The sequence below is a fragment of the Erpetoichthys calabaricus genome, chromosome 5 (genome assembly GCF_900747795.2).
Source record: "Erpetoichthys calabaricus chromosome 5, fErpCal1.3, whole genome shotgun sequence".
Classification (NCBI taxonomy): Eukaryota; Metazoa; Chordata; class Cladistia; order Polypteriformes; family Polypteridae; genus Erpetoichthys; species Erpetoichthys calabaricus.
Genome location: NC_041398.2, coordinates 199,950,720 through 199,973,446, shown reverse-complemented (window position 1 = coordinate 199,973,446; position 22,727 = coordinate 199,950,720). Strand labels below are relative to the sequence as shown.

The window sequence follows — 22,727 nt, the reverse complement described above, 5'->3', positions numbered from 1 at the left end:
GTCATATAACGTGTTCCTGTCTGTGATCCCCCTTTTCTTCTGCAAGGCTGTGTCTATCAAATGCCCTGGGACTCTCCACCTGCCTTTTTGAACCTTGCCATGCTTGTGAAGTACAACACAAATGTTCCTGAGGTTTGTGGAATGCAGAACTCAGTGTACCTGCGTGACATTTTGTGGTCATTTGCCCATTCATCCCCGTCTGTTTTTATGGTAATATGCTGGCTACCACAATACAGTTTGCATTCATGTCCCATCTGTGGGTTCATACTGTGATGTCACTTGCGATTGATATATGTTTGCTCATTTACACTTGGGCAGTTATCTTTATGTGAATGGTGATTAGCATGAATATGGCTTGCTTTAATATCAACTCATTGAGTTGTGTAGAATTGTATGAATCTGCATATTACTTTACACATTGTAAGAACTTTCAAAGTTTGGTACAAAATTCAAGAAATAGTTTGTTGTGACATGCACAAGTCATCACTGTTGAGCGTAGGAAAAATTCAGCTTTGCAAAAAAGCTTTACAAACAATTCATTTTGGCTAATGGCGTCTTCATGTAGGGAGATCAGTTATGTAACATATAAGATTTGTTACAAATATTTTTCTGTCTCTGTCAAATATATATAATTTTACGAGTTCACTGTTGTCAAATGTTTCCAAAACTTTCTGCCTCTTCCAGGATGTGTGTGCCAGTCTCTTCTTGAATGGCATCTTCTGGTAGCTCTTAACAAGCACACAAGCTGTCCTAAATGCAGATGAAATTAGGAGTAGTGTCCTAAATTAGACAAATTGATAATACACCTACTCCTAAAAGCAGGACCAAATTTGCATCATCCTGAGATTTTTGAGCCAGTTAGGACCATTTTCCTCCCTCCATCCATCCATTATCCAACCCGCTATATCGTAACTACAGGGTCACGGGGATCTGCTGGAGCCAATCCCAGCCAACACAGGGCGCAAGGCAGGAAACAAACCCCGGGCAGGTGCACACACCCACACACAGAGCACACACTAGGCACAATTTAGGATCGCCAATGCACCTAGCCTGCATGTATTTGGACTGTGGGAGGAAACCGGAGCACCCGGAGGAGACCCACGCAGACACGGGGAGAACATGCAAACTACACACAGGGAGGACCCGAGGAGCGAACCCAGGTCTCCTTACTGCACGGCAGCAGCGCTACCACTGTGCCACCGTGATGCCCAACCCTTTTCTTATACTTAATAAATAGAGGCATAGGTTTCTAGGCCAATATTGTGTGACTATAATGGTTACACACCAGGAGTCAGATTTTTGAAAGTTGTATGTGTACAAAAAGAGTCCCAAAATACGCATATGTATCAATGAAAACGTCAGGATTTATAAAAGAAAATTTGACACGAGAACTTGCATATATTTATGGCAACTGTGACTCATCCACATGCAACATTTCAGTGAATGTGGGAAATGATGACATGCTTGATAATTGTGAATTTTCCCTTGGGATTAATAAAGTTTATATAATCTAATCTAAAGTAGAAAAATGCAACCAAACCAGCTAAATGACAGTTCATATGCGTAACAATTCATATCACTGAGTTGTTATTATAATGTGTGTTGACAAGACAAATGCATTAAACTTAAAAGTGATGAATATGACATATAATAACAGTTGTTGCCTTTTAAGATGGCCATCGCTACCTGTTGTCACTTCTCAAAATTAGAAACCAAAGTTCACTTAAAACAACTGTGCGATTCACTCCATGTGCACAGAAAGGTAGCCTATAAATGTCATGCCTTATGTATGGCCTGTTCATATCCTAATGGTTTAAAAAAGCAAAGTTTTATTAGGTGCTGCTCAAAGACAATGCAAATGGAATAAGCTTTTAGGGATCACCAGAATACTTTTTTGTCCATGACGATGACTGGCTTATGAACTGATTCAGGCTTCAAAGAGCCTTAATCTTAGAACTATGTGCTGAATTAAGCCTGACAATAGAAACCCAGGACCACATCTTAATAGGGCTATACCTGTTCATATCCAGGTTTTAACAATGGTTGGCTTTTGACAACAGGCACCTACCAGAGGGAACTGGGCAAAAGATCAGGAATATTTCAGCCAAGGTGCACTAGAAGCTATAAACTGACTAATGAGGTGCTATATTCAGCTTCAATATGGTGTGGGTGTACAATCCAGCATAAAAAGTCAATTTCCAACAGTTTTTGGTTTTCCTAATGTAATCATAGCAATTGGCTGCACTCATAGTGCAGAAAGGTCACCTAGCGAGAAAGGTGTGCTTTTGTTAACTGTAAGCAGTTGCTTTTCATTAATGTACAAGTTATATTTAATGCCAAGATGATCCTGAAAAGCATTATGGCTTGGTGGTCGGGATCATCTCGTAATTCGTTTATTCTGGTGGTGCTGTACCTAATGGCTGGATGCGTCAGGTGGGTGGCTGCTCTAACTGCTAATGAAGGTGTGCAGCATACTGTATATACTGTATGAGGATAATGCCTGATGTATGTACTGCAAACTAAACTTTACAATATACAGTGCTTTCAGAAATATTCAGACCCTTTGCAGCCTTATGCTAAAATCATTTATGTTTTTTCACTCATCAAATAACACTCAATAACCCAGAATAACAAAGTAAAAACAAGATTTTAGAAAGTTTTGAGAATTTGTTATAGTTGGTGCAGGTGCATCCTATTCTATTAAACATCATTGAGGTGTTTCTACACCTTGTTTGGAATCCACCTCTGCTCAATTCAAATGATTGGACACAATTAGGAAAGACACACACTGGTCTGTAAAAGGTACCACAGTTGACAATGTGTATCAGAGCAAAAACCAAGCCATGTGGTTGAAGGAATTATCTGCAGAGTTTAGAAACAGGATAGCTTCAAGACACAGATCTAGGGAAGGTTACAAAAATTCCTGCAGCTTTAAAGGTTCCCAAGAGCACAGTGGCCTCCATGATTATTAAATGGAGTAAGTCTGCAACAACCACAACTCCTCCTAAAGTTAGCTGCCTGGGCAAGATCAACAAATGGGGTAGAAGAGACTCGGCAAGAGTGTTGATGTAGGAACCCATAGAACTGTGCGGAAACAGGAGAAGCATTAAGAAGGACAACTGTTATTACAACACTCCACTAATATGGGATTTATGGCAGAGTGGCCAGGCAACACAAGAAAGCCTGCTTAGTGTTAGCAAAAAGGCAACCTAAAGGACTCTTGGCCTGTTTGGAAAAAAGACTCTTTGGTCTGATGAAACCAAGATTAAGAACTGCTTGGTCCTCAAATCAAAGCGTCCTGTCTAGAGGAAACCAGGGACACCTCATCACCTGTGTGGCTAAATACCATTCCAACAACAAAGCATGGTGGTGGCAGCATCATACTATGGGGTTGTTTCTCAGTGCTGGAGGCTGGGAGATAAATCAGAGATGAAAGAAAGTTGAATGGAGCCATGTACATAGATACCCTTAATGAAAATCTACTCCACGGTGCTCTAGACCTCAAACTGGGCTAAAGGTTTACCTTCCAACAGGGTAGTGACTGTACTGTAAGCACAAAGTAAAGACAACACAAGATTGTCTACCCAAGAAGACTTCAAGTAGTGCTGGGCGGTATGACCAAAATTCTATATCACGGTATTTTTCAAAATTATGCCGGTTTCATGGTATTCGATTGCATTTTTTTTCCCCATACACGAGTGGATGTTAACCACATTTTCCACTGCAATTACTGCAGTAGGCTGGCTAAGAATAACCTATTCCACTGACATGAGCATTGTACATTGTACAAAAAAACATTATAATGTGCACACAAGTATTAATACAGGTTTGCATGGCCCCATAAAGTGATACTTTTCAAGGGGGTGGCACTAATGAAGAGAAGGAATCACATTGCATGACAGTTGCAGTCAAAATATAGAACCTTTTTATTGAACAAATTTTGCAAACAAACTAAAATTTTGACAATATATTTTCAACCATCCAAAGAGGCATTTAGACTTAGTAAAATATCCAGAGGTGCTTGTCAAAAGTTGTATTGCATTGAACCCATCTTAGAAAAGGAATAAATAGTCAATATTTTTTGTAAACCAACTACACTTTCTGTTATTGTTAACAATCTCTGTCCACTGACATGTTAAAGTGACTTTTTAAACAACTTTACCATCAATAAACTGCATAATATTTAATAAATAATAACAATAAAATAAATAATAGTGCAACTTCCAGTAATAATACTATTACTTCAAGGGTTCAAGCCCAGGTACATTACACAGTATTTATCAAATAAAATAAAACAAGTGCAACTTGGTGATAACATCTTTACCAACTGATCCATCATATTGCAAATTGCATTAATATGGACCTTGCTTCAAGCTAAGCTATATACATAAATAATAAAACTGCAACTTGCATTTATAATGCTATTTGTGGAATAGCTTGTCCGCGGCTTCAAAAAAAAAAATTTGGCCAGTTTTTAAATCAAGTTGGTAGTGTCGATCTCCCTGGACGCAATTGCACGACTGCAGGGAGTTGAAGAGGTAATTGGGGCGAGTCACACCTGCACATGCGGGTGCGATTGTTCTCAATGGCTTCATTGGCTTCCCAAGGCATGTGATTAAGGTGCTGCGTCCACGGAGATGTATATTTATGGGCCAGTAGGATAGGGGGAAGGAAAAAAAGATAGAACAGAAGGAGGTTAAAGAAGGGAAAAGGGAGACGAACCAGACACCAGGAAGGAGAAGGCAGCACAAGCTGGGACTATGAGAGGGAGCGCAGGCTGGGGCGAGCAAGATCTAAGGCAATAATAATAATAATTTTATTTACAAGGTACTTTACATTAGTAGTAAATGTCAAAGTGCTGCATAAAAATATTTAAGAAAGACGAAACAAGATAAAAATGCATTCTTATTAATATGCTTTCCTAAATAAAAAAAAAAGTCTTTAGCTGTTTTTTTAAAACAGCCCACAATCTGCTGTGTTCTCAAGTTCTCTGGTAGGGCATTCCAGAGCCGTGGAGCAGCAACTGCAAAGGCCTCCCAATGGATCCGAGGAGTGACTGAGTGAGCGCGAAGGAAGACAGGAGGTGTGCCGACCTCAGATGGTCTGGCTGCGCAGTGTGACGTCAGCTAAGCCAGGGGTCAGCAGAAAGCAGTTCGTGCTGCAGCGGCTCTGCCGGCAACACCAGTAATGGGTGAGGAGAGAGACTGCATTTTAACATCTATTTTAAAGGATTTATTTATTATGGATTTTATCCCCACATTTCACTGGTTTTATGGATTTGCTATTTATTTGGGTACTGTATTTTTTTTTAACACTGCACAATGGACACATGGTTTTACTTTTGACTGTTTTTAATAAAAGCACTTGAGCACTTTCCACCATCCTTTGGCTTCAGTGAGATTTATCAGCTCATCTCGGTCATAACTATCTATGGTGCTGGTTCAACAGACTCCCATGTGGGAAGATGGAGTCTGTAGGGGACTGGCATCGTCACAGTATTACACAGTATTCGTGAAAAAAAACAAAAAAAAAAAAAAAGTGCTACTTGGTTTGCAGTATTATCCAGTACTATAGAAACAGCAGTCATACATTTTAAAATAATAATGGTCTACATCCGACCTTTTAAAACCAAAGTATCTCCAGACAACAGACAATGTCATCATGTTCAATATTATCGTCTGATACAGCTTCAGTTTCGGAATGTTCTCTCTCCATTTTCACCGCGCAATACCTCCACTAACGCATGTACTCCGTTGCACGCATGTTTAGCAGTGTAGCAGTGAAAAAGGTCCCCCCTTAAACAGTTTCCCGCTGCGCCACATTCCGAACATTGTTTAGGCTATTTAAACCGGTGTTGCGGTATTAAGAAAAATCCATCTCATAACAAAAATAAAAATACGGTTTTCAGTATGAACCGGTATACCGCCCAGCACTAACTTCAAGGCTGTAATCACTGCCAAAGGTGCTTCAATGTACATAATATTGAGTAAACATATATCCTGATAGCAGGCTCCTATCAATTATGGAGAATCCACTGCATCCACTGAACAGTGTCATCTCCAGACAGAAGAGCAGCTTCAGCGACAGACTGCTGTCACTGTCCTGCTCCACTGACAGACTGAGAAGATCATTCCTCCCCCAAACTATGCGACTCTTCAATTCCACTCGGGGGGGGGGGTTAAACGTTAACATTATACAAAGTTATTGTCTGTTTTTACCTGCATTGTTATCAATCTTTAATATTGTTTTTTGTATCAGTATGCTGCTGCTGGAGTATGTGAATTTCCCATTGGGATTAATAAAGTATCTATCTATCTATCTATCTATCTATCTATCTATCTATCTATCTATCTATCTATCTATCTATCTATCTATCTATCTATCTATCTATCTATCTATCTATAATAATCTATAAAGTAGATTCATCAGTTAATATGGTCATTTTTCGGATGTTGCTGTAAAGCTAATGCACTTGGACAAAAAAAAAATTACATACAGTATACTTAGAGAGAATGTGCAAGCTTTGCAGATGGGGACCATGCTGAGATGCACACCCACTCTCTCGGAGCTCTAAAGCAGCAATACTGTTTGTGTGCTTTCTTGGATTGATCTTAGTAGAGTACATTTTAGTTTTTCCAATTTCACGTAGTATAGCGCATTCCTAAGCATTTGTAAAATGGAAGATAATACAGGAAAATAGATAAACGAAATAAGCTCAAATTAAAGTGTTTTGTTTTGCTATCAGTGATAGTTCAAAGGACATTTAATAGTAAAATAGAATAGATTTTGGGTTGAGGGCAAAACCAGAATGTGTGGCCAAGTAAGTGACTGGCTACAAGTGCTGCAAGTGGGCTGTAGTTCTTTGCAGGTTTTAAGCTTTTTGTTTTGGAAAGTGTGTACAATATTCAATGTTAAATTGTATTAACCAATGTCTAGCACAGACTTTGTATAGTTGCTTTTCAGCATTGTTTTATAAGTTGTCATTTTAGTCAATAATATGATTTTGACCATAATCTTGTATATGTGGAGTTGCTTAATGGAAGGATTTCTGTTTAACACAAAGGCGGCACTGTAATTTACAGTATAAGTAACAGCACATTTCTTTTCTAAGAGAGTTGTTTAAATGACATAACATTATCTGTTTTATATTGGTCTCTGAGGCTGTCTCTGGCATGATTGTACCAGAAAGTAAATGTTGTACAAATGCCCCAAGGTACGAGTTTTTTGAAATACGAGCCGTCACTAGGTCGATTTTTTGCCTTGAGTTACGAGCCAAAATTCGAAATATGAGCCATCAAAGAGCATTCCGAGGAACTGACGACGGAGGAGTTGACGGAACCACAGACACGGCAACATATGGAGGTTCTTCAGGAGATCGGTATGGTGGAGGAAGTTATCTCTTAAAGTGAGATAAAGGAAGTGTTTGCAATGTGGGATAAAGTTTCGAACTTTAAAGAAAAGAAACACCCTGAAAAAGTTACAACTGATCATGCAGCGGCGCTATTTAATGACACTTGTCTAACGCTTGACTTTATTGAAAAGAAACACCAGTTACAACTGATTGTGCAGCGGCGCTATTTAATGACACTTGCCTAACTCATAAAGGGGAGGACTAAACAAAGCTCCTTGGACAGGTTTCTGTTGAAACGCATTGAGAATGAAAGTGACGAAAGCATGGCAATATGAAAATTAAGTTAAGCAAAAGTGAAGTGAAAGAAAAAAACATTACAATACGCTAATCGGCCAACATCTGTTTATTTCTTTAGATGCTCTTTTATGTATTAGGTTTAATTTTGTTTATATACAATATTTCTTCATTATAAATACATTTTTCTTATGTTGAAAACATTTAACAAAAATTTGGGATGGTTTTTTGGTGGCTGGCATGAATTAATCTCATTTCAGTTAATTTCAATAGGGAAAATTGATTTGAGATACAAGCATTTTGACTTACGAGCTTGGTCACAGAACGAATTAAACTCGTATCTCAAGGCATCACTGTATATGTAAGCAGAATCTGCATTTTCACATTGTTTTCAAGTGAGTTTCTTCCCACAGTCCAAAGGCTTGTTTTCAGATTCATCAGCAACTGTAACTTGGCCCACTGTAAGTTTATATCGGTATTGACTTTGTTTTCCTGTCTGACTGTCCTTGACTGTGACCAGAATAGATTAATAACTTATCATAATAATAATAATAATTAAAATCATAAACATCTGTGTTATTCCAAGGTGAAAGCTGTTAGATGGCAGGACATACAGTATATGTGCTTTATTGTTTTGAAAGAAGTATTTACCATACTAGTACAGTATTACTACTACCATTTTATTTTTATGTTTCCAATACTTTTGTTTCTATTTTATTTGTAGTATGGCATCATTTGGATGGAAGAGGAAAGCTGGAGAGAAGGTGTCTAAATTGGCAGTTCAGCAATTTGAGGCCAATGAGACTGATAATGCACAGCTGTCTGATGGTGGAGAGGTAGACTGGCTACATGGCATAAAGCGCCGCAGAGAAGTTTTACTGGAGGACTGTGCTGCAAAGAGCAAAAGGCTAAAGGAGGAAGGTGCATTCTTGGTGCAGAATGGCAGGTAAGGTCCCTAAAGGCATGGAAAGTTTTTGTTTTTTTAATGATAAACTTGTTTAAGGTATTCTAGTTGTTTTCTATAGGACATCCATCAATAAATATTGAGATCATTTCAGGGTTGTGGTGAGACTGAGACTATACTGGCATTGCAGGGTGCCAGAAAGGGGTCAACCCTGGACACGGTAAAATCCACATTAGAAATGGAGCATTTGAATGCTGAGTTAATGGTTTGTTTTTGAAGAATATTATTATACTTGCTATGTTAATTACATTTGATTGATCGACTTGTATTGTATTAATATGTTTGATTGATCAGAAAGTGTTTTATTACTTTACTGCTAAATAGTTTTTTGTGGGAGAAAATGTTTATTCATAAATTGTTTATATTTAATTCAAATATTAACTTTTAGCAGAGTAAGTGTAGGAATATGCAAGCTTACATCCATAGTTTTTGCATTTTGTACAATTAACTCGGTAATGCAAAGGTGAAAAAAGACATTCAAAAATGTCTAAAATCTACATTCTGCTGCTGTTTTTTTTTATTTGAACTTGTATGTATCCTGTGTAACAGATGAAAGTTAAAAATCCTAAATGATAGCAAAAACTTTTTCTGTATTATGACAGGAGTACAAAGATAGTTAATGTTTACACCTATAAAAAACTATTATATTGTATTGCCTATTGAGCAGTATGTACTGTAATTATATTTTGCATCCTTATTTTAAAATGTTTCTCCTTGTTGGCTTTTTTAACTGTAAAAAATTGTATGTACTACTTTCTAGAAAATATATTTGCTTAAATTGGTCTTTCATCATATTAGACAAGTATCATTTAGGTAACACAAATATTCACTCTAACTTAATGTGAAAGCTTAATAAGATGCACAGTTTTTCGCCTATATTGTGTATGTTGCTTTGCATTCTGCTGGATTTTGCAGAGGATATCATGCTGTCTTTGTCTTGCTTCTGCTGTTATTTAAAATTAATAATTTAGAGAATATATCTTTGACCAATATGTTTGAAGAAATATTATTTGATTTAGTGGTTTTTTTTTATGGAATGCCTGAAGAGAGACTGTCTGTGTGGAGAGCTCTAAAGATTCATGAAATGGTAACCTCTGATGGCCACATTATGTAATCTACCCAAACGAGATTTTCTGCAGGTGGTGTCTAGCTCTCCACTAAGTGAAATTGTTTAGAGGACAACAGATTCACAATATTTTTTTAATTCATATTTAATAATATATAATTAATAATGGCAAAATAATTATCAGAGAAATCTGCTTTGTTAAAATGTATATAGTAATAACTGACAAATAAACAAAAAAAACAGCTTCAGCTGTCTTTGGCACAGATTTGCATAGAAAGAGTCTAAAATAGTATTGATAGAATGTGATATCAGTCTTGTCAAATGATTAATGTCTTTTATGCTGTGTTGTTGAGGGTGAGTAATGCTGCCTTGGGAAGCACTTCTGCTTTGTTCAGGATATATAAAATACAGTACTTGCTGCCTTAGAAAAACATTATTATTAAAGACCTCAGCTGTCGCTTTTCTCAATACTTCTTTCTAGCAAATGGTACAGGACCAGTGGCACTTGGACCAGTAGATTAAGGGACAGTTTCTATCTACAGATCAGCCAATTTTACTAAAACATATCGTAACATAAAAAACACACACATATATAAACAAGTACTAAAATATACTGTGTATATATTGTATATACATTTAGTTTGTTGCATGCTATACTTTTTTGTTTGTGTGTGTATATCTTTGTTGATTTTGTATTATGGTCACTGTTTTTAAGAGATATGCAAGTCAGAGTTTCATTTTACTATGTACATTTTGTACAGTGTACACATGACAAAAAACTTTAATTTCCCCTAAGAGTTCAATTTAGTTAAATCAGATCTAACATCTAAAATAGCCTTGGTGTATGGCTTACATTATTGTCATGGTCTTCAATCCATTTAATAACCACTGTTGTGCTGAGCATTTGAGCAGTATTATCCTAGAGGATGCTGCTGCCATCACGGTAGAAATACTTCACTGTAGGACTGATGTTATTTTTCAGAATTTACATTAACCTTGCCCCATGGGGAAACCAATCAATTTAAACCATATCTTGAAAATGTACCCCGCACCATTACAACATTTTCCTCCACTTCTTAGTAGACCATTGTTTCTGTTATATGCAGAAGTTCATTTTTAGGTTTAGCAGTGGGTGTATGTACAGTATATTAAACTGACCATATTATCACTTTCTCTGAACTTCCTGACTTCTTGTTCTGCTTGAAATTTGCTGCTCCTGCCTCAGACTTGTATCTGCTGTGAAATAATACATATCTGGTTGTCTGTTGTTATTTGAATTTTGAATAATTACATGGTTTCAGTCAAAGAGTTTGTGCTTTCATACAGTTGTGCCTTGCTGATGTTGTCCTCTCCATCAACGTCCAAACCAACATCACATTAGTCACTGTTCCTTATAAAGCATTTGGAAGTTGTGCTAAATGCTTGTCAAACATGCTTTAACAATAACTCTTAACTCGCTGTTACTTAGATTTCTATCTTTGAGCGACAGTAGCCAAGATGATGACCAGTTAAGTCTGCCTTGACATTTTTATATTCATGTAATGATTCCTTGACTTATTTTTATTTGCCATTGTTTATTTGTTCTATGCCACCCTTCAGAGGGTGTAGTAACACAGTCTGTTCCAACTCTGCTTTAGGATGCACAGAGGGTTTTTAAGTAAACAGGAGAAGTTGGAACACCTCTGCAAATTATTTGCTTCAACTTGCAAGACTTAATTTATTTCAATTGCTGCAGAACATCTGTAGGCTGTAACTTATTAGTTGTTCCCTGAAGAAGGCCCATTTGTAATATTTGTAATATTTCCTTTTTTTCCAGTTTTTGCTAACCTAAACTTTAAGTTGAAACCTCTGGCAGTTTACTGCTTACCTTTTCACCATTTTAGGTCATTCATTGCATTTCAGCTAATTAAATTTGAAGAAAAACTGGAAAAACTTGGGTGTTCTAAAACATTTGACCGGTAGTGTATGCCCTTAAACCCGATGAGATAATAATTTCTTAATTGTCTGCATGACCACACCTGCATAGAATTTTTTCTTTTAGTATTACTAGCATCTGTTATCTACTGAAATGTTTCCTTCATTTTGGCAAATACTTTATTGCAGCAATGTATGTATTTTCTATGATATCCTCAATTTTGTCTGTTTATCACTATAAATGGCTTCAGTGCTCCCTGATATCCTGAAATTTGTATATGTATAACAGAGGCTTGAGATCACTAAACAAAAGCAGCATTAGGTAAAGGAAACCAGAAAGAATATATAACACTATTTCTACATTGCTGTTTAATATATTTAAGCAATAAAATTATCCAACACTTGTATTGACCTTGTGAAAAGAGATTTTATATATTAATTAGACTTAGCTGACTGAGCACAGCCAGATCTGATTGCAGCCAGCTCTATTGAATCTAAACCTTAGCATATATTTACACTTAAAATGTGTGCAAAGTAGTCACCACAAGTTTTCCAGGAGATCACTATGCATTGATCGAAGGCTCCAGAAGACTTGTTGAAATTAACTAATCGGTAAAGGGTTACAAAGGCATTTCAGTGGCTCTGGAACTCCACCACACCACAGTGAGACCTGCAGTATTAATTCAAACTAGAGAACATCTGGAACAGTGGTGAATCTTCCCAAGAAAGTCCAGCCTGCTAAAATTAATCACAAGGCACAGAGAGAACTTGTTTAAGAAATCCCAGAGAATCCCAGAAAAGCATCCAAAGAACTGTAGGCCTCTCTACCCTCAGTCATTGTTCACAATAAGAAAGAGTAAAAGTGGGATTCATGTGAGAGTAGCAAAATAGAAATCTCTGTTATCCATGATTAACATCAGTGCTCATCTCACATTTACAAAGAAACACCTAGATGATCCCTACAGATTTTGGAATAATGTTTCATGGACAGACAAGTCAAAAGTAGTATTCTTGGGATGACACATGACACTATGTCTAGCATAAAGCTAATACAGCATTAGATGGTAAGAACATCATACCTACAGTAAGACATGGTGGTGATTGTGTGATGTTGTGGTGGTACTTTGCTACCTCAGAGTCTGAAACACTTGCCATTGTTGAAGGAACCATGAATTTTGCATTTTACCAATTTATTATTAAGCAGAATGTCCATTTATCTGTCAGTGATCTAAGATAAAGTATAACTGGGTTATGTAACAGAAGAGCAACCAAAAACAGAAATGCTAGTCTACAACTGAATGGCTCAGAAGAAGCAAAAGTCCTGATTCAATTTTGGCAGGATCATGAAATGAGCAGTTCATGCTTGCAAACCTACCAATGTGTCTGAGTTAAAGTAGCTCTGCAAAGAAGAGTGGGGTAATATTCTTTAACAGAAATGTGAACGACTGATATTAAATTATAGGGCAATAGAGGTGTGAGATTACTTTGCCCATTGAATAAAGAAAGTAACAATTTAAAAACTGCATTGTATGCTAACTTGGGTTCCCTTTCTGTAATATTATATTTTATCTAAAGGGGTGAGGCCATTCATTTGTAACAAATACAAAAAGAAAGGATACTAGGAAGGAGCAGGTGCTTTTACATGCTTTTTGAAATACTAAATATAAATGTATATAATTTATTATGTACATTTTTGATAGTTCTATATGAAGGAGACATAAACTGAAGTTGATTAAACTACCTTTTAATATTAAGGTTGCAATGTACTTTGTTGGATGACATTTTCCCTTAAAACAGGTTGTTTCCAAACTGCTTGTTTTGTTCACTTTTAACTTGAAAAAAATCTTAAAATAATGATCTCCCAGGGAAACTCAAGATACTGTGGAGCTGTTTTGTTTATTGATAACATACCGTATCCTTTCATCCACTTAATCCATTTGAGGGACCTGGAGAATATTATGATTAATACACTTTATATATAAATATATAGTGCTGATTGTGTTCGACACAGGGCAGAAACTACTCACAGATGGTGCACCCAGTTCATTACAGAGCTGGTTAGTATTAGTTTATTATTTTCAGCTTGTATGAATATAAGTATAGCACCTGGCTGAATCAACATTACGCATTTCTTTAAAGTTGTCCTTCTGTCTGCCAAGCAGACTAAACAATACTTGTTAAAAATGAAGGCAGAATGAGACACATCCTTTTAGGGCAGATAAGAGACCTTAGCAAACATCTTAAACATCTGAAGCCCAGGGTTTAATGAGTTCTGCTGACATTTTTATGGGATGAGGCACAAGTATGAAAATCAATGGTCAGCCAGGCACCATTTCATTCCTGTAAAAACATAATCACTGCCTTTAAATGACACAGTAACAGTTTGTATTGTAAGTTTTTGGGATGCAAACTGTGATTTGCCTACAAAATGCAAACATTTTTTATCTATGCTATCAGCTCATGGAGTTCATTCCTATTTCAAAATCTTTTTTTTTTTTTTTTTTGTGCAGATGCTAGTTAAGTATGTTAAAAAAAGTACTAATTTTTACCCTACTTTCACATAAAATATAATAAGATAAAATATACTACTGTTTCTTAATTTGTCTGCTATAATATTTAAATTTGCTCCCAAGTTAATTTCTCTCTCTATAAAGCTCAGTAGTTTATTGATAAAAGGAGTAGAATAATAATGAAGCTCTTTGTTTATTAAACTGTTTTAACATTTGCAGAAAGGGTTATATTTTTAAGCTTTCTTATTAGATTTGCCTTTATTAAATTATATTGTTGTTTGTTTATATGTCTGTCTGTAGTCTCAGTTGTATGACATTTGCTGTAGGAACCACTGCAACAGTGGACAAGTTGCAAAGTAAAATGTAGTTCATGATTTTGATACATGCATCACAAAATGCATCCCAACACGTGCTGCATTCCAAATCTTAGCACTGGTGCAACAATTATACTTATCCTCATTATTCCCAGTCTCATATAATCTGAGAAGTTGAGCAGGGTGGGTTACTTTGCTAGTATTTTTATGGGAAACTAGCTGAGAATACAAGCGCCAGCAGGAGGAGACATTACTCTATTATCCTTACAAAATCAACTTCATAAGCAAGCTGATAATATACTGTACCATAAAGTTCTGCTTCAGAGATCTAAAATTTTACATTGGACATCAATATCTTTATTCAAATGCTCAAATATTATTTTCGGTTTATTTTCAATTTTTTTATTGTGCTAAAGGCAAATCTTTATTTAAAAGAAAGAAACTTGTTTTTTTGGTTATATAACATTTAGATAGCTGTCTTATTTAATTTATTTTATAAACTGTTTACATGCTATACCCTTTTATAACATCAGTATTCATTTTTGGGCATTAATTGTTGGATTTTTTATTTTTCTGTGTTTGTGAATTATATAGCTAGAAACAAAAATGTCTGGATGTGACTGCATAATGTTACTGGCAAATTTTTCAATGGAATTAGCAGCCCACAAATCGTTTCCTTCCTCTGTCAGCTTTCCAACAACCCTGATGACAAACTTGTTGCTGCTTCTTTTTTCAGTACATTTTGGATATGTAGACCAAGTTATTGAAATTAGTATTACTATAGATTTTATTTAGGTTTATATAATGGAGTATGACTTCTAATAGTTCTTTCTCTTGTTTAATAGAAATGAAACACACTTGGTTAAGGGCACTATGAAGGTGCAGTGATCAACAATGTTGCCTCACAGCTCTAGAGTTCCAGAATTGAATTTTGAAATGGGCAATGTTTGAAGTGTGCATGTTCTTCTCGTGTCTGCAGGTTTTTTTTATTATATATATTTTTGCTTCCATTCACAGAAGATGTGTATGGTTGGTCAATTTATACTAAAAGCTGGCCCCTTTATAAGTGAGTGAAACCATGAGTGTAAGTATGCTGTATCCTGGACACTCTCTAGCCTACTGTTGAGTCCACAGCAAGCATGCACACTAAATTTTCATTTGAGCATAATATGCTATTTTATTTTAATCATATGGTGTAACAGTTTTAAGGGTTCAAATGAAGCACATTGCTTACTTTATTGAGGTGGTGTTTTCATTTATTTATTTATTTAGTTGTTTAGTTTCCTTTTTTTTTTAATGAATTTCCAATAATGTCATCCATTGTACAGCACCACTGGAGCAATTACAGGTTAAAGGTTTTGCTCAAGGGCCCAGCAGAGTAGGATCTCTTTTGCCAGTGATGGGGATTCGAACTGGCAACCTTCTAGATACCAGCGCAGATCCTTAGCCAAGTGCCGTTGTAGTATGATTTCTTTCTCATATTTGAGGCTCAAATACCTGAAACTCCGGGCAAGAATCCTGGTATTTTTACTTTACGGCAGCAGCACTACCACTATGCCCTTGTGCTGCCCCTTGTGCATATGCATATGTGTTTATATGCATTCACATTTTAGTTCTGTATTTACTGCTCTTTTCTGATATTTTTGCAACTAATACATATATACCTGCTTTTCTCATCAAGATGTGATGTTTTCATTTTTAATTTTTCCCAAAGAGGGAGCCATATTCCGTGCTAATCTGATAAAGTAACCAGATATGAATAGCTTAATTGTCATATTTTTAGGAGTATTAATTTCAGCTCTTTTGGCTCCTGTAAATATTTTTTTTTTCAAAAAAGCTTTCCTGTTTTTGTAGTACTCAGTCATTTAAACTTAATAGCAAATGGCTGTAACTATTGCTGCTACATTTCTTCATAGTTTAACGAGTTAGAATTGAAGCTTTTCTTCTCAATATATTCCCGGCACATTCAGCATTCTGCCTGACACTACTTTCATTTAAAGTAATGTTGGCTTTACATATGACTGTGAAGCTATTTCAAGATGTTTACCCTCTCTAAAGGCTGTGAAGTTTTCTGACGACATTGCCCGTCTATGCATTATATTGTGTTCATAGTTGATCTTAACTTGACCTGAATCTGACAAGAAATTCAGACTGATTAGAAAGGTTTTTTCGTTCGTTATTTTCTTGAAATGCACATTTTTACAATGTATAGTAATAATTAATAAGTATATTTATCATTGGTATTTGAATTGCAATGTGTAATTAATATAGAATGAAGTAGGTAAATTAAGAATGAGTAAGTATCAGTAAACCTTATTATTATTTTCATACTAAGATCTATTTTAAAAGCTATTTACTAGGCAATTAGTTGTAATATTACAAAGGATAATGTAAAATGTCATTGAATATTCACAAAATGTAAGTAAAGGCAAGTGAAGCAAAAAATCCGAAAGAAAACATTGCAGGGATTTAATAGCCAGCATTTTTGTGTAATGTTTCTAGGTAATTAAAGTGACTATGTGTAAATCCATTTTCTTTTTTAGTTTTTACTTAGTAGTAAGTTTATCGTATACCCCCTGTTTTAAAAACCTTATTCTAAGTAGCTGCTTTTATTTTAAATTTCCATTATGAGAATTTTTAGATGTTTATTTTCTGTGACTAAAATTTATGTCCTTGATGTTTCTGGGTTTAATATGACCAGTTGGAACTCCCATACTGATTTATGGTATAGATATGTTCTTTTATAAGTTTCTGTAAAGCAGTTTTATAAAAGTGCAACATATTTATTTGGGGACAGAGAATGCTTCACACAATACTTATCCCATTATAATACTATTTATATGTATTATTCTTTCTAGCAGCAGACAGCAGTGCCGTCTTCCTGGTTATAAACTATTTTCCCTCCTGTCATTTTAAAATATCCTTGTAATTCTGAGTATTCATTTGATTTCTAGTAGCCCTGCCTGAACGAAAAAATACTGAGAATGTTACAGAATTTTAACCTGAACAAACGGACTCCGAGGCCATTATCTACCTTTATAAAAGGATAAGTGTCTGTCTGTGATGCGCCACCTGTCAGAATGACAGAGACACAGCAACCAAACATTACTTTTAATGCGTTTCATTACAACAAATGGTTATGATGTGCAATCTGTTGGAATGACGCAATTCCAATGAGTAGTGTACCGCAAACATTAACGCAGAGGTCTATGTTGATTACTTAGATTTCAATCAGTCTTAGACGGGAAGTACAGCTAGTGTAGAATAAACCTCTGGGGAACTTTTTCTCTGCTTGTGGTTTGTTTTCAGGGTCAAAGTCATAGCTGCTGAAATTTTCCAGGCCTTAGGTATTTTACTAACCTCTTACTAATTCTTCTTGTTTCACTATCTGGTGAACTGTTAGACACCCTTGTAGTAGGAACTACTGGCTTCTTCCCAGGATGTGAAAATCTCTTACTCACTGTAGTGCTCTCAAAAAAATATCCTTGTGTTGGCCCCTGACTAACCAACTGGAAGATGGACTGCTTTACAGTTTCACTCAGGCCTTTACCCTTTGTTTGTGCCACAATATTCAAAAGATTAAAAGAGCCACACACCATATAGGTAAGGTTCTATCCATCCATCCATCCATTCTCCAACCCGCTGAATCCGAACACTGGGTCACGGGGGTCTGCTGGAGCCAATCCCAGCCAACACAGGGCACAAGGCAGGAACCAATCCCGGGCAGGGTGCCAACCCACTGCAGGACACACACAAACACACCCACACACCAAGCAAACACTAGGGCCAATTTAGGATCGCCAATCCACCTAACCTGCATGTCTTTGGACTGTGGGAGGAAACCGGAGCGCCCAGAGGAAACCCACGCAGACATGGGGAGAACATGCAAACTCCAAGCAGGGAGGACCCGGGAAGCGGACCCAGGTCCCCAGGTCTCCCAACTGCGAGACAGCAGCGCTACCCACTGCACCACCGTGCCTCCCCGGGAAGGTTCTAGCAGAAGCTATTCTGTATATTCTTAATTTGTTACAGACATTTATTAAGTTAAAATAAAGCTTTATATTTGAATTAAGGACCTATTGTTGGACATTTTCCTCTGGGTTTTTGGCATCCTGTAGGGTTCTCTTTGTCTGTCTGTCCGAAATCCATAAGAAATCCCTAATGAGCATTAGCATTGTTAGCTCCTTTACTTGTCTATTGGTATTCCAAATTCTGTAAGTGAAGTCCAATCAATATTTTTTCAAACTAACATCTATTTTTGTGTTACTGTTGTTATTATTAATTTCATCATATAAAATTATGCATAGGAATTCTATGGCAACCTGTTCTTGTGTACTGAATAAGTTGTACAGTGCCAGCAAAGTGCCATTCTGAAAAGTACTACAGATTGTGTTTTTAGGTTTCATGCCAAAGTCTTTTCTCATGGGTGGCTAGAGATATTATGTTATACCTGAATTAACAAATCAGTAAATTGGTTGTAATTTGCATTTGTGAGCTGTCTCAACAACAGAAAATGGAAATGTGTGTAGTAGTTTTCAAAGTCAAAGGCCTTTTAAACTTTACGATACATTTTCATTGATTTATAAAATAAAAAATTATAGAATAAGCATTAATAATATAATCATTTAAACCAGCCAGCCGTGGTGTTAAAAGTCTGTGAGCCTGAATTGGTTGTCCCCCTAACACAAACAATTCAGGCAACATCATGAATTTTAACAAATGTATGAATTAAAAATGTATGGGACATGCCAAACCCATGATGGAGATTTCACGTTAAGTACAAAAGAACGGTTGCACTGGAAAGATAAAATATTCTGTGTGGCATAAGAATCTTTGTCAGTTCTAGAACGATATATTCTCAGGGCTTGTCTTTTTTTTGATTTTCTGGTGTTTCTCTTAATAGATCAGGATTAAAACATTTTGATCACCCCACATATATGTGTGCATTTCTTTTATGTGGACCATTTTGAAAGCTTGCTTGAATTCAGTTATAAAACAAGGATAAAATAAGATAAATTCTATTTTGTAGAATAAAGTTCAGTTATTAGATGTAAAGTTTTTAATTTGTAGTGGCTGTTTTTCCTAACCATGGAAGTGCAATGTAATAGCCTTCTTACTCTATAATAAGGTTTCTTGAAAATGGTGGTGATTTGTAATCAGTTACATACAGCCAGAAAAAAAGGTGGCACTGCCTTGCATATACTCTTGCACCTTTTGTAGTGCTTTACAAATGAATAAAAGTTGTTTAATTTCAAAGCAATCATTCCATTTAGGGTATGAATTTTTCTTTGTTAGTGTTTTTCCAAAGAAGCCTAAAATGGCTACCCAAACCCGACACAGACAGACTCAGAGGCACAAGTGCAAGCACATATTTTTCATTTTCTTTTTCCTCATGGGAAACACCTTCCCCTGTTTCCCATAAGCACAACACAGTCAATAAGCACATCACAAAACAACTCTCTTCTTTCTCTTCTCCTTCCTCCACTCCTCCTGTCAAGCTTCGTCTACACCCACCCGACTCAGGCTCCCGGAGTACTGGCTGCTGGCTCCTTTTATAGGGCACCCAGAAGTGCTCCAGGTTCTTGTTGACCCACTTCCAGCAGCACTTCTGGATATGGTGGAAGAGCTGTCCACAAGGGCCCCCCAGCAGCTGCAGCACATCCTGGCAGCAACCACGGATCCCAGCAGGGCTGTACCAAAATCCAGCTCCCACGGAGCCCTGCAAAAGTCTGAGGCACCGCTGCAACCCAGGGGGGCTGCCACCTAATGCTCCAGGGGAGGTAATACTCTGGAAATGCTCCCTACACCAGTCCGTGCAGCATAGCGGCATCTTGGCCCCGGCCGTTTGCCACATTATATACTAATTATATTTGCAGATAAAATGCCAAGGAGAGATCATAAAGGCAGGAATTCTGCTTTGATAAGAGGACACTTTCAAGAGTTGCATGAGTGGCAAAGGACCAGTTAAAGTTTATTGGCACTGCTAAATGCATTGAAGCCACTTGTCAGCCCTTTCATTTAGGGAAGTAATCAGAAGACCTGGCATTGCACTACAGTATATTTCCTGACTGTTGACCCAGAGGTTTACGTCATCATAAGAACAAGCCAGACAGCTATTATAAATAATAGTATTAATATTATAATATAAATACAGTAATGATTACCTTAAAGGAGGAAGCAATGTGTAGTACATTGCAAACTGCCATTGTTCATTAAGTGGAAAAGAGTAGATTCAAAAGAGTCCATGACGCTGACCATAGAAGCAAATGAGCACTGTCTGTTTTCGGACAGATAACAGGGTCTGCTTGGTAAAGGTAGACCTTTGTGGGGTGATTTTGTAGCTTTATTTATTCACAGCAATGAGACACACTTGGAAACTTAAGAGAACTGAACTGTTTTGTATTTTTGCAATTTGGCCTTATTAAACATGAACTAATATATTGACAATTACACCAACCATTTATTAAACATTGCTGTACACACATTTGTGTGCAATTCTTGTGACTGATCCTTGCAGGTTATTTTTGCAGGATTTTTTTATTTTTAAAAATAACGCCTCAGATAAATTTAAATGTATCCTAAGTATCTTAATCTATGATTTAAACTACTTTGCACTTTTTGAGAAGCTGTTTAGCTTTCTCTTTATAATTTTTGTATTTGAAAATGAAAAAAATACCTTCAAAGTAAAATTATTTGCTATATAGTGTAGCTGTATTTTAACAGTAATTGCTCTAACTAGCTATAAAACTAGCAAAGTGAGATGTCAACTACAACAAAAATATTTGCTGTACTATCCCCTACCTAAGAAGGTCATCTGCTGTTCACATTTAGCTGCGTGCTTGTTGGCTTTTCCTGTGTGGTCAGGCCTTAATGCCTTTACGTCAATTGAGGTCCGTCTAATCTAATGATTGTTGAGTGCTGCTGTTCAAAGTTGTTAGGAAATTCTGTTTATCACTTTGGTCATATAGTCAACATTTGTGTTTTTTTCACTGCTGTCAACAGTAGTTTTCATAGAGCTATTGATTAACCTGATTTCTAATGTCCTTTATATTTGCATTAGGGCAACAATTATTGCTGCCATAATTTTTGTATACAGTAAGTAGTATATCGACCTATTTCCTCAGATTATTTTCTAATGAAAATGCTTTGTATGTGCAGAGTACAAACAGCTGTCACTTGTAGAAGATTTTCCTTATATAACTTTAAACAAATAAATGTATCATGGTATATAGGCTTATCCAACTGTTCCTTTATTTTGAAAATTGTTACCTGCATTCAGGGAGTGTGCACAATGAAGTTTCCATGATTATTGTATATGGAGGAATATTTCGGACAAAATTAAATAAAAAAATGTACAAATAAATAAAAGTACTGTGAAATGTGAGCATAAATGTGTCACAAGATGTAAGCATAAATAAATAAATGTGTCATGAAATGTGAGCATAAATAAATGTATCATGAAAATATTTTTTGTTAGTTAATTAATTGATTGATTGATTTTTGTCCATAATATTCCTATAAACACATCATGAAATATGGCTTGTAATAAAACAGACATTTTCACTAGTCAAAGTTGAGAGGGTCAGTTCTAGAGAGGGCGGGTTCTAGCATATACTGTGTTTTGATTGGTGAGTTGACTTCTGTAGATTGCTCATGGCTAATTTAGTATGTCAGTACAAAAGATAGAGGTTAATGAAATAGTACAAGAATTGATTAGAAAAATGCCTACTTCTGCCAATGAAATGTATTCTGCCAAAGTTATCACATATTTCAGAGAGAAAACTGAAGATTTATCAGAAGAAATTACATTGTTGCCAGCACTTTTAGACTACAATACAGATGAAGCTGTTTTTTTTGAGAACATCGAAGAACTGGTGCAACGGACTAGGCTACGTGCCAATTCAGGTGACAAAGTTACCTGCCGTGGATGCCCATCCTTTAACATTCCAGCTGAGTCAATAGAACACATTCTTTTATGTGATTTAAAAGTACAACAGATTGCAGATCTATATGGTGTATCAGAGAAGACGATGACAAGGCGAATGAGCCAGCATGAGATACGGTGAGTAGCACCGTATATATTAGTGTGGGTTTATGTGTGTGCGTGTGCGTGTGTGTGTGTACATATAGTGTGTGTGTGTATATATATATATATATATATATATATATATATGTGTGTGTGTGTGTATATATACAGTGCATCCAGAAAATATTCACAGCGCATCACTTTTTCCACATTTTGTTATGTTACAGCCTTATTCCAAAATGGATTAAATTCATTTTTTTCCTCAGAATTCTACACACAACACCCCAT

At 36.3% G+C, this 22,727-nt stretch overlaps 1 protein-coding gene across 1 annotated transcript in view; it reads left to right on the top strand.

Annotated features, from left to right (window-relative positions):
* The window catches only part of ttc33 (tetratricopeptide repeat domain 33), a 133,993-nt gene that overhangs the window by 10,673 nt on the left and 100,593 nt on the right, over positions 1–22,727 (top strand). Inside the window, exon 2 of the mRNA XM_028802395.2 lies at positions 8,370–8,591. Within this exon, the coding sequence (XP_028658228.1) occupies positions 8,371–8,591 (221 nt within the window). The 5' untranslated portion in view covers position 8,370. The remainder of the gene's footprint in view (positions 1–8,369; positions 8,592–22,727) is intronic.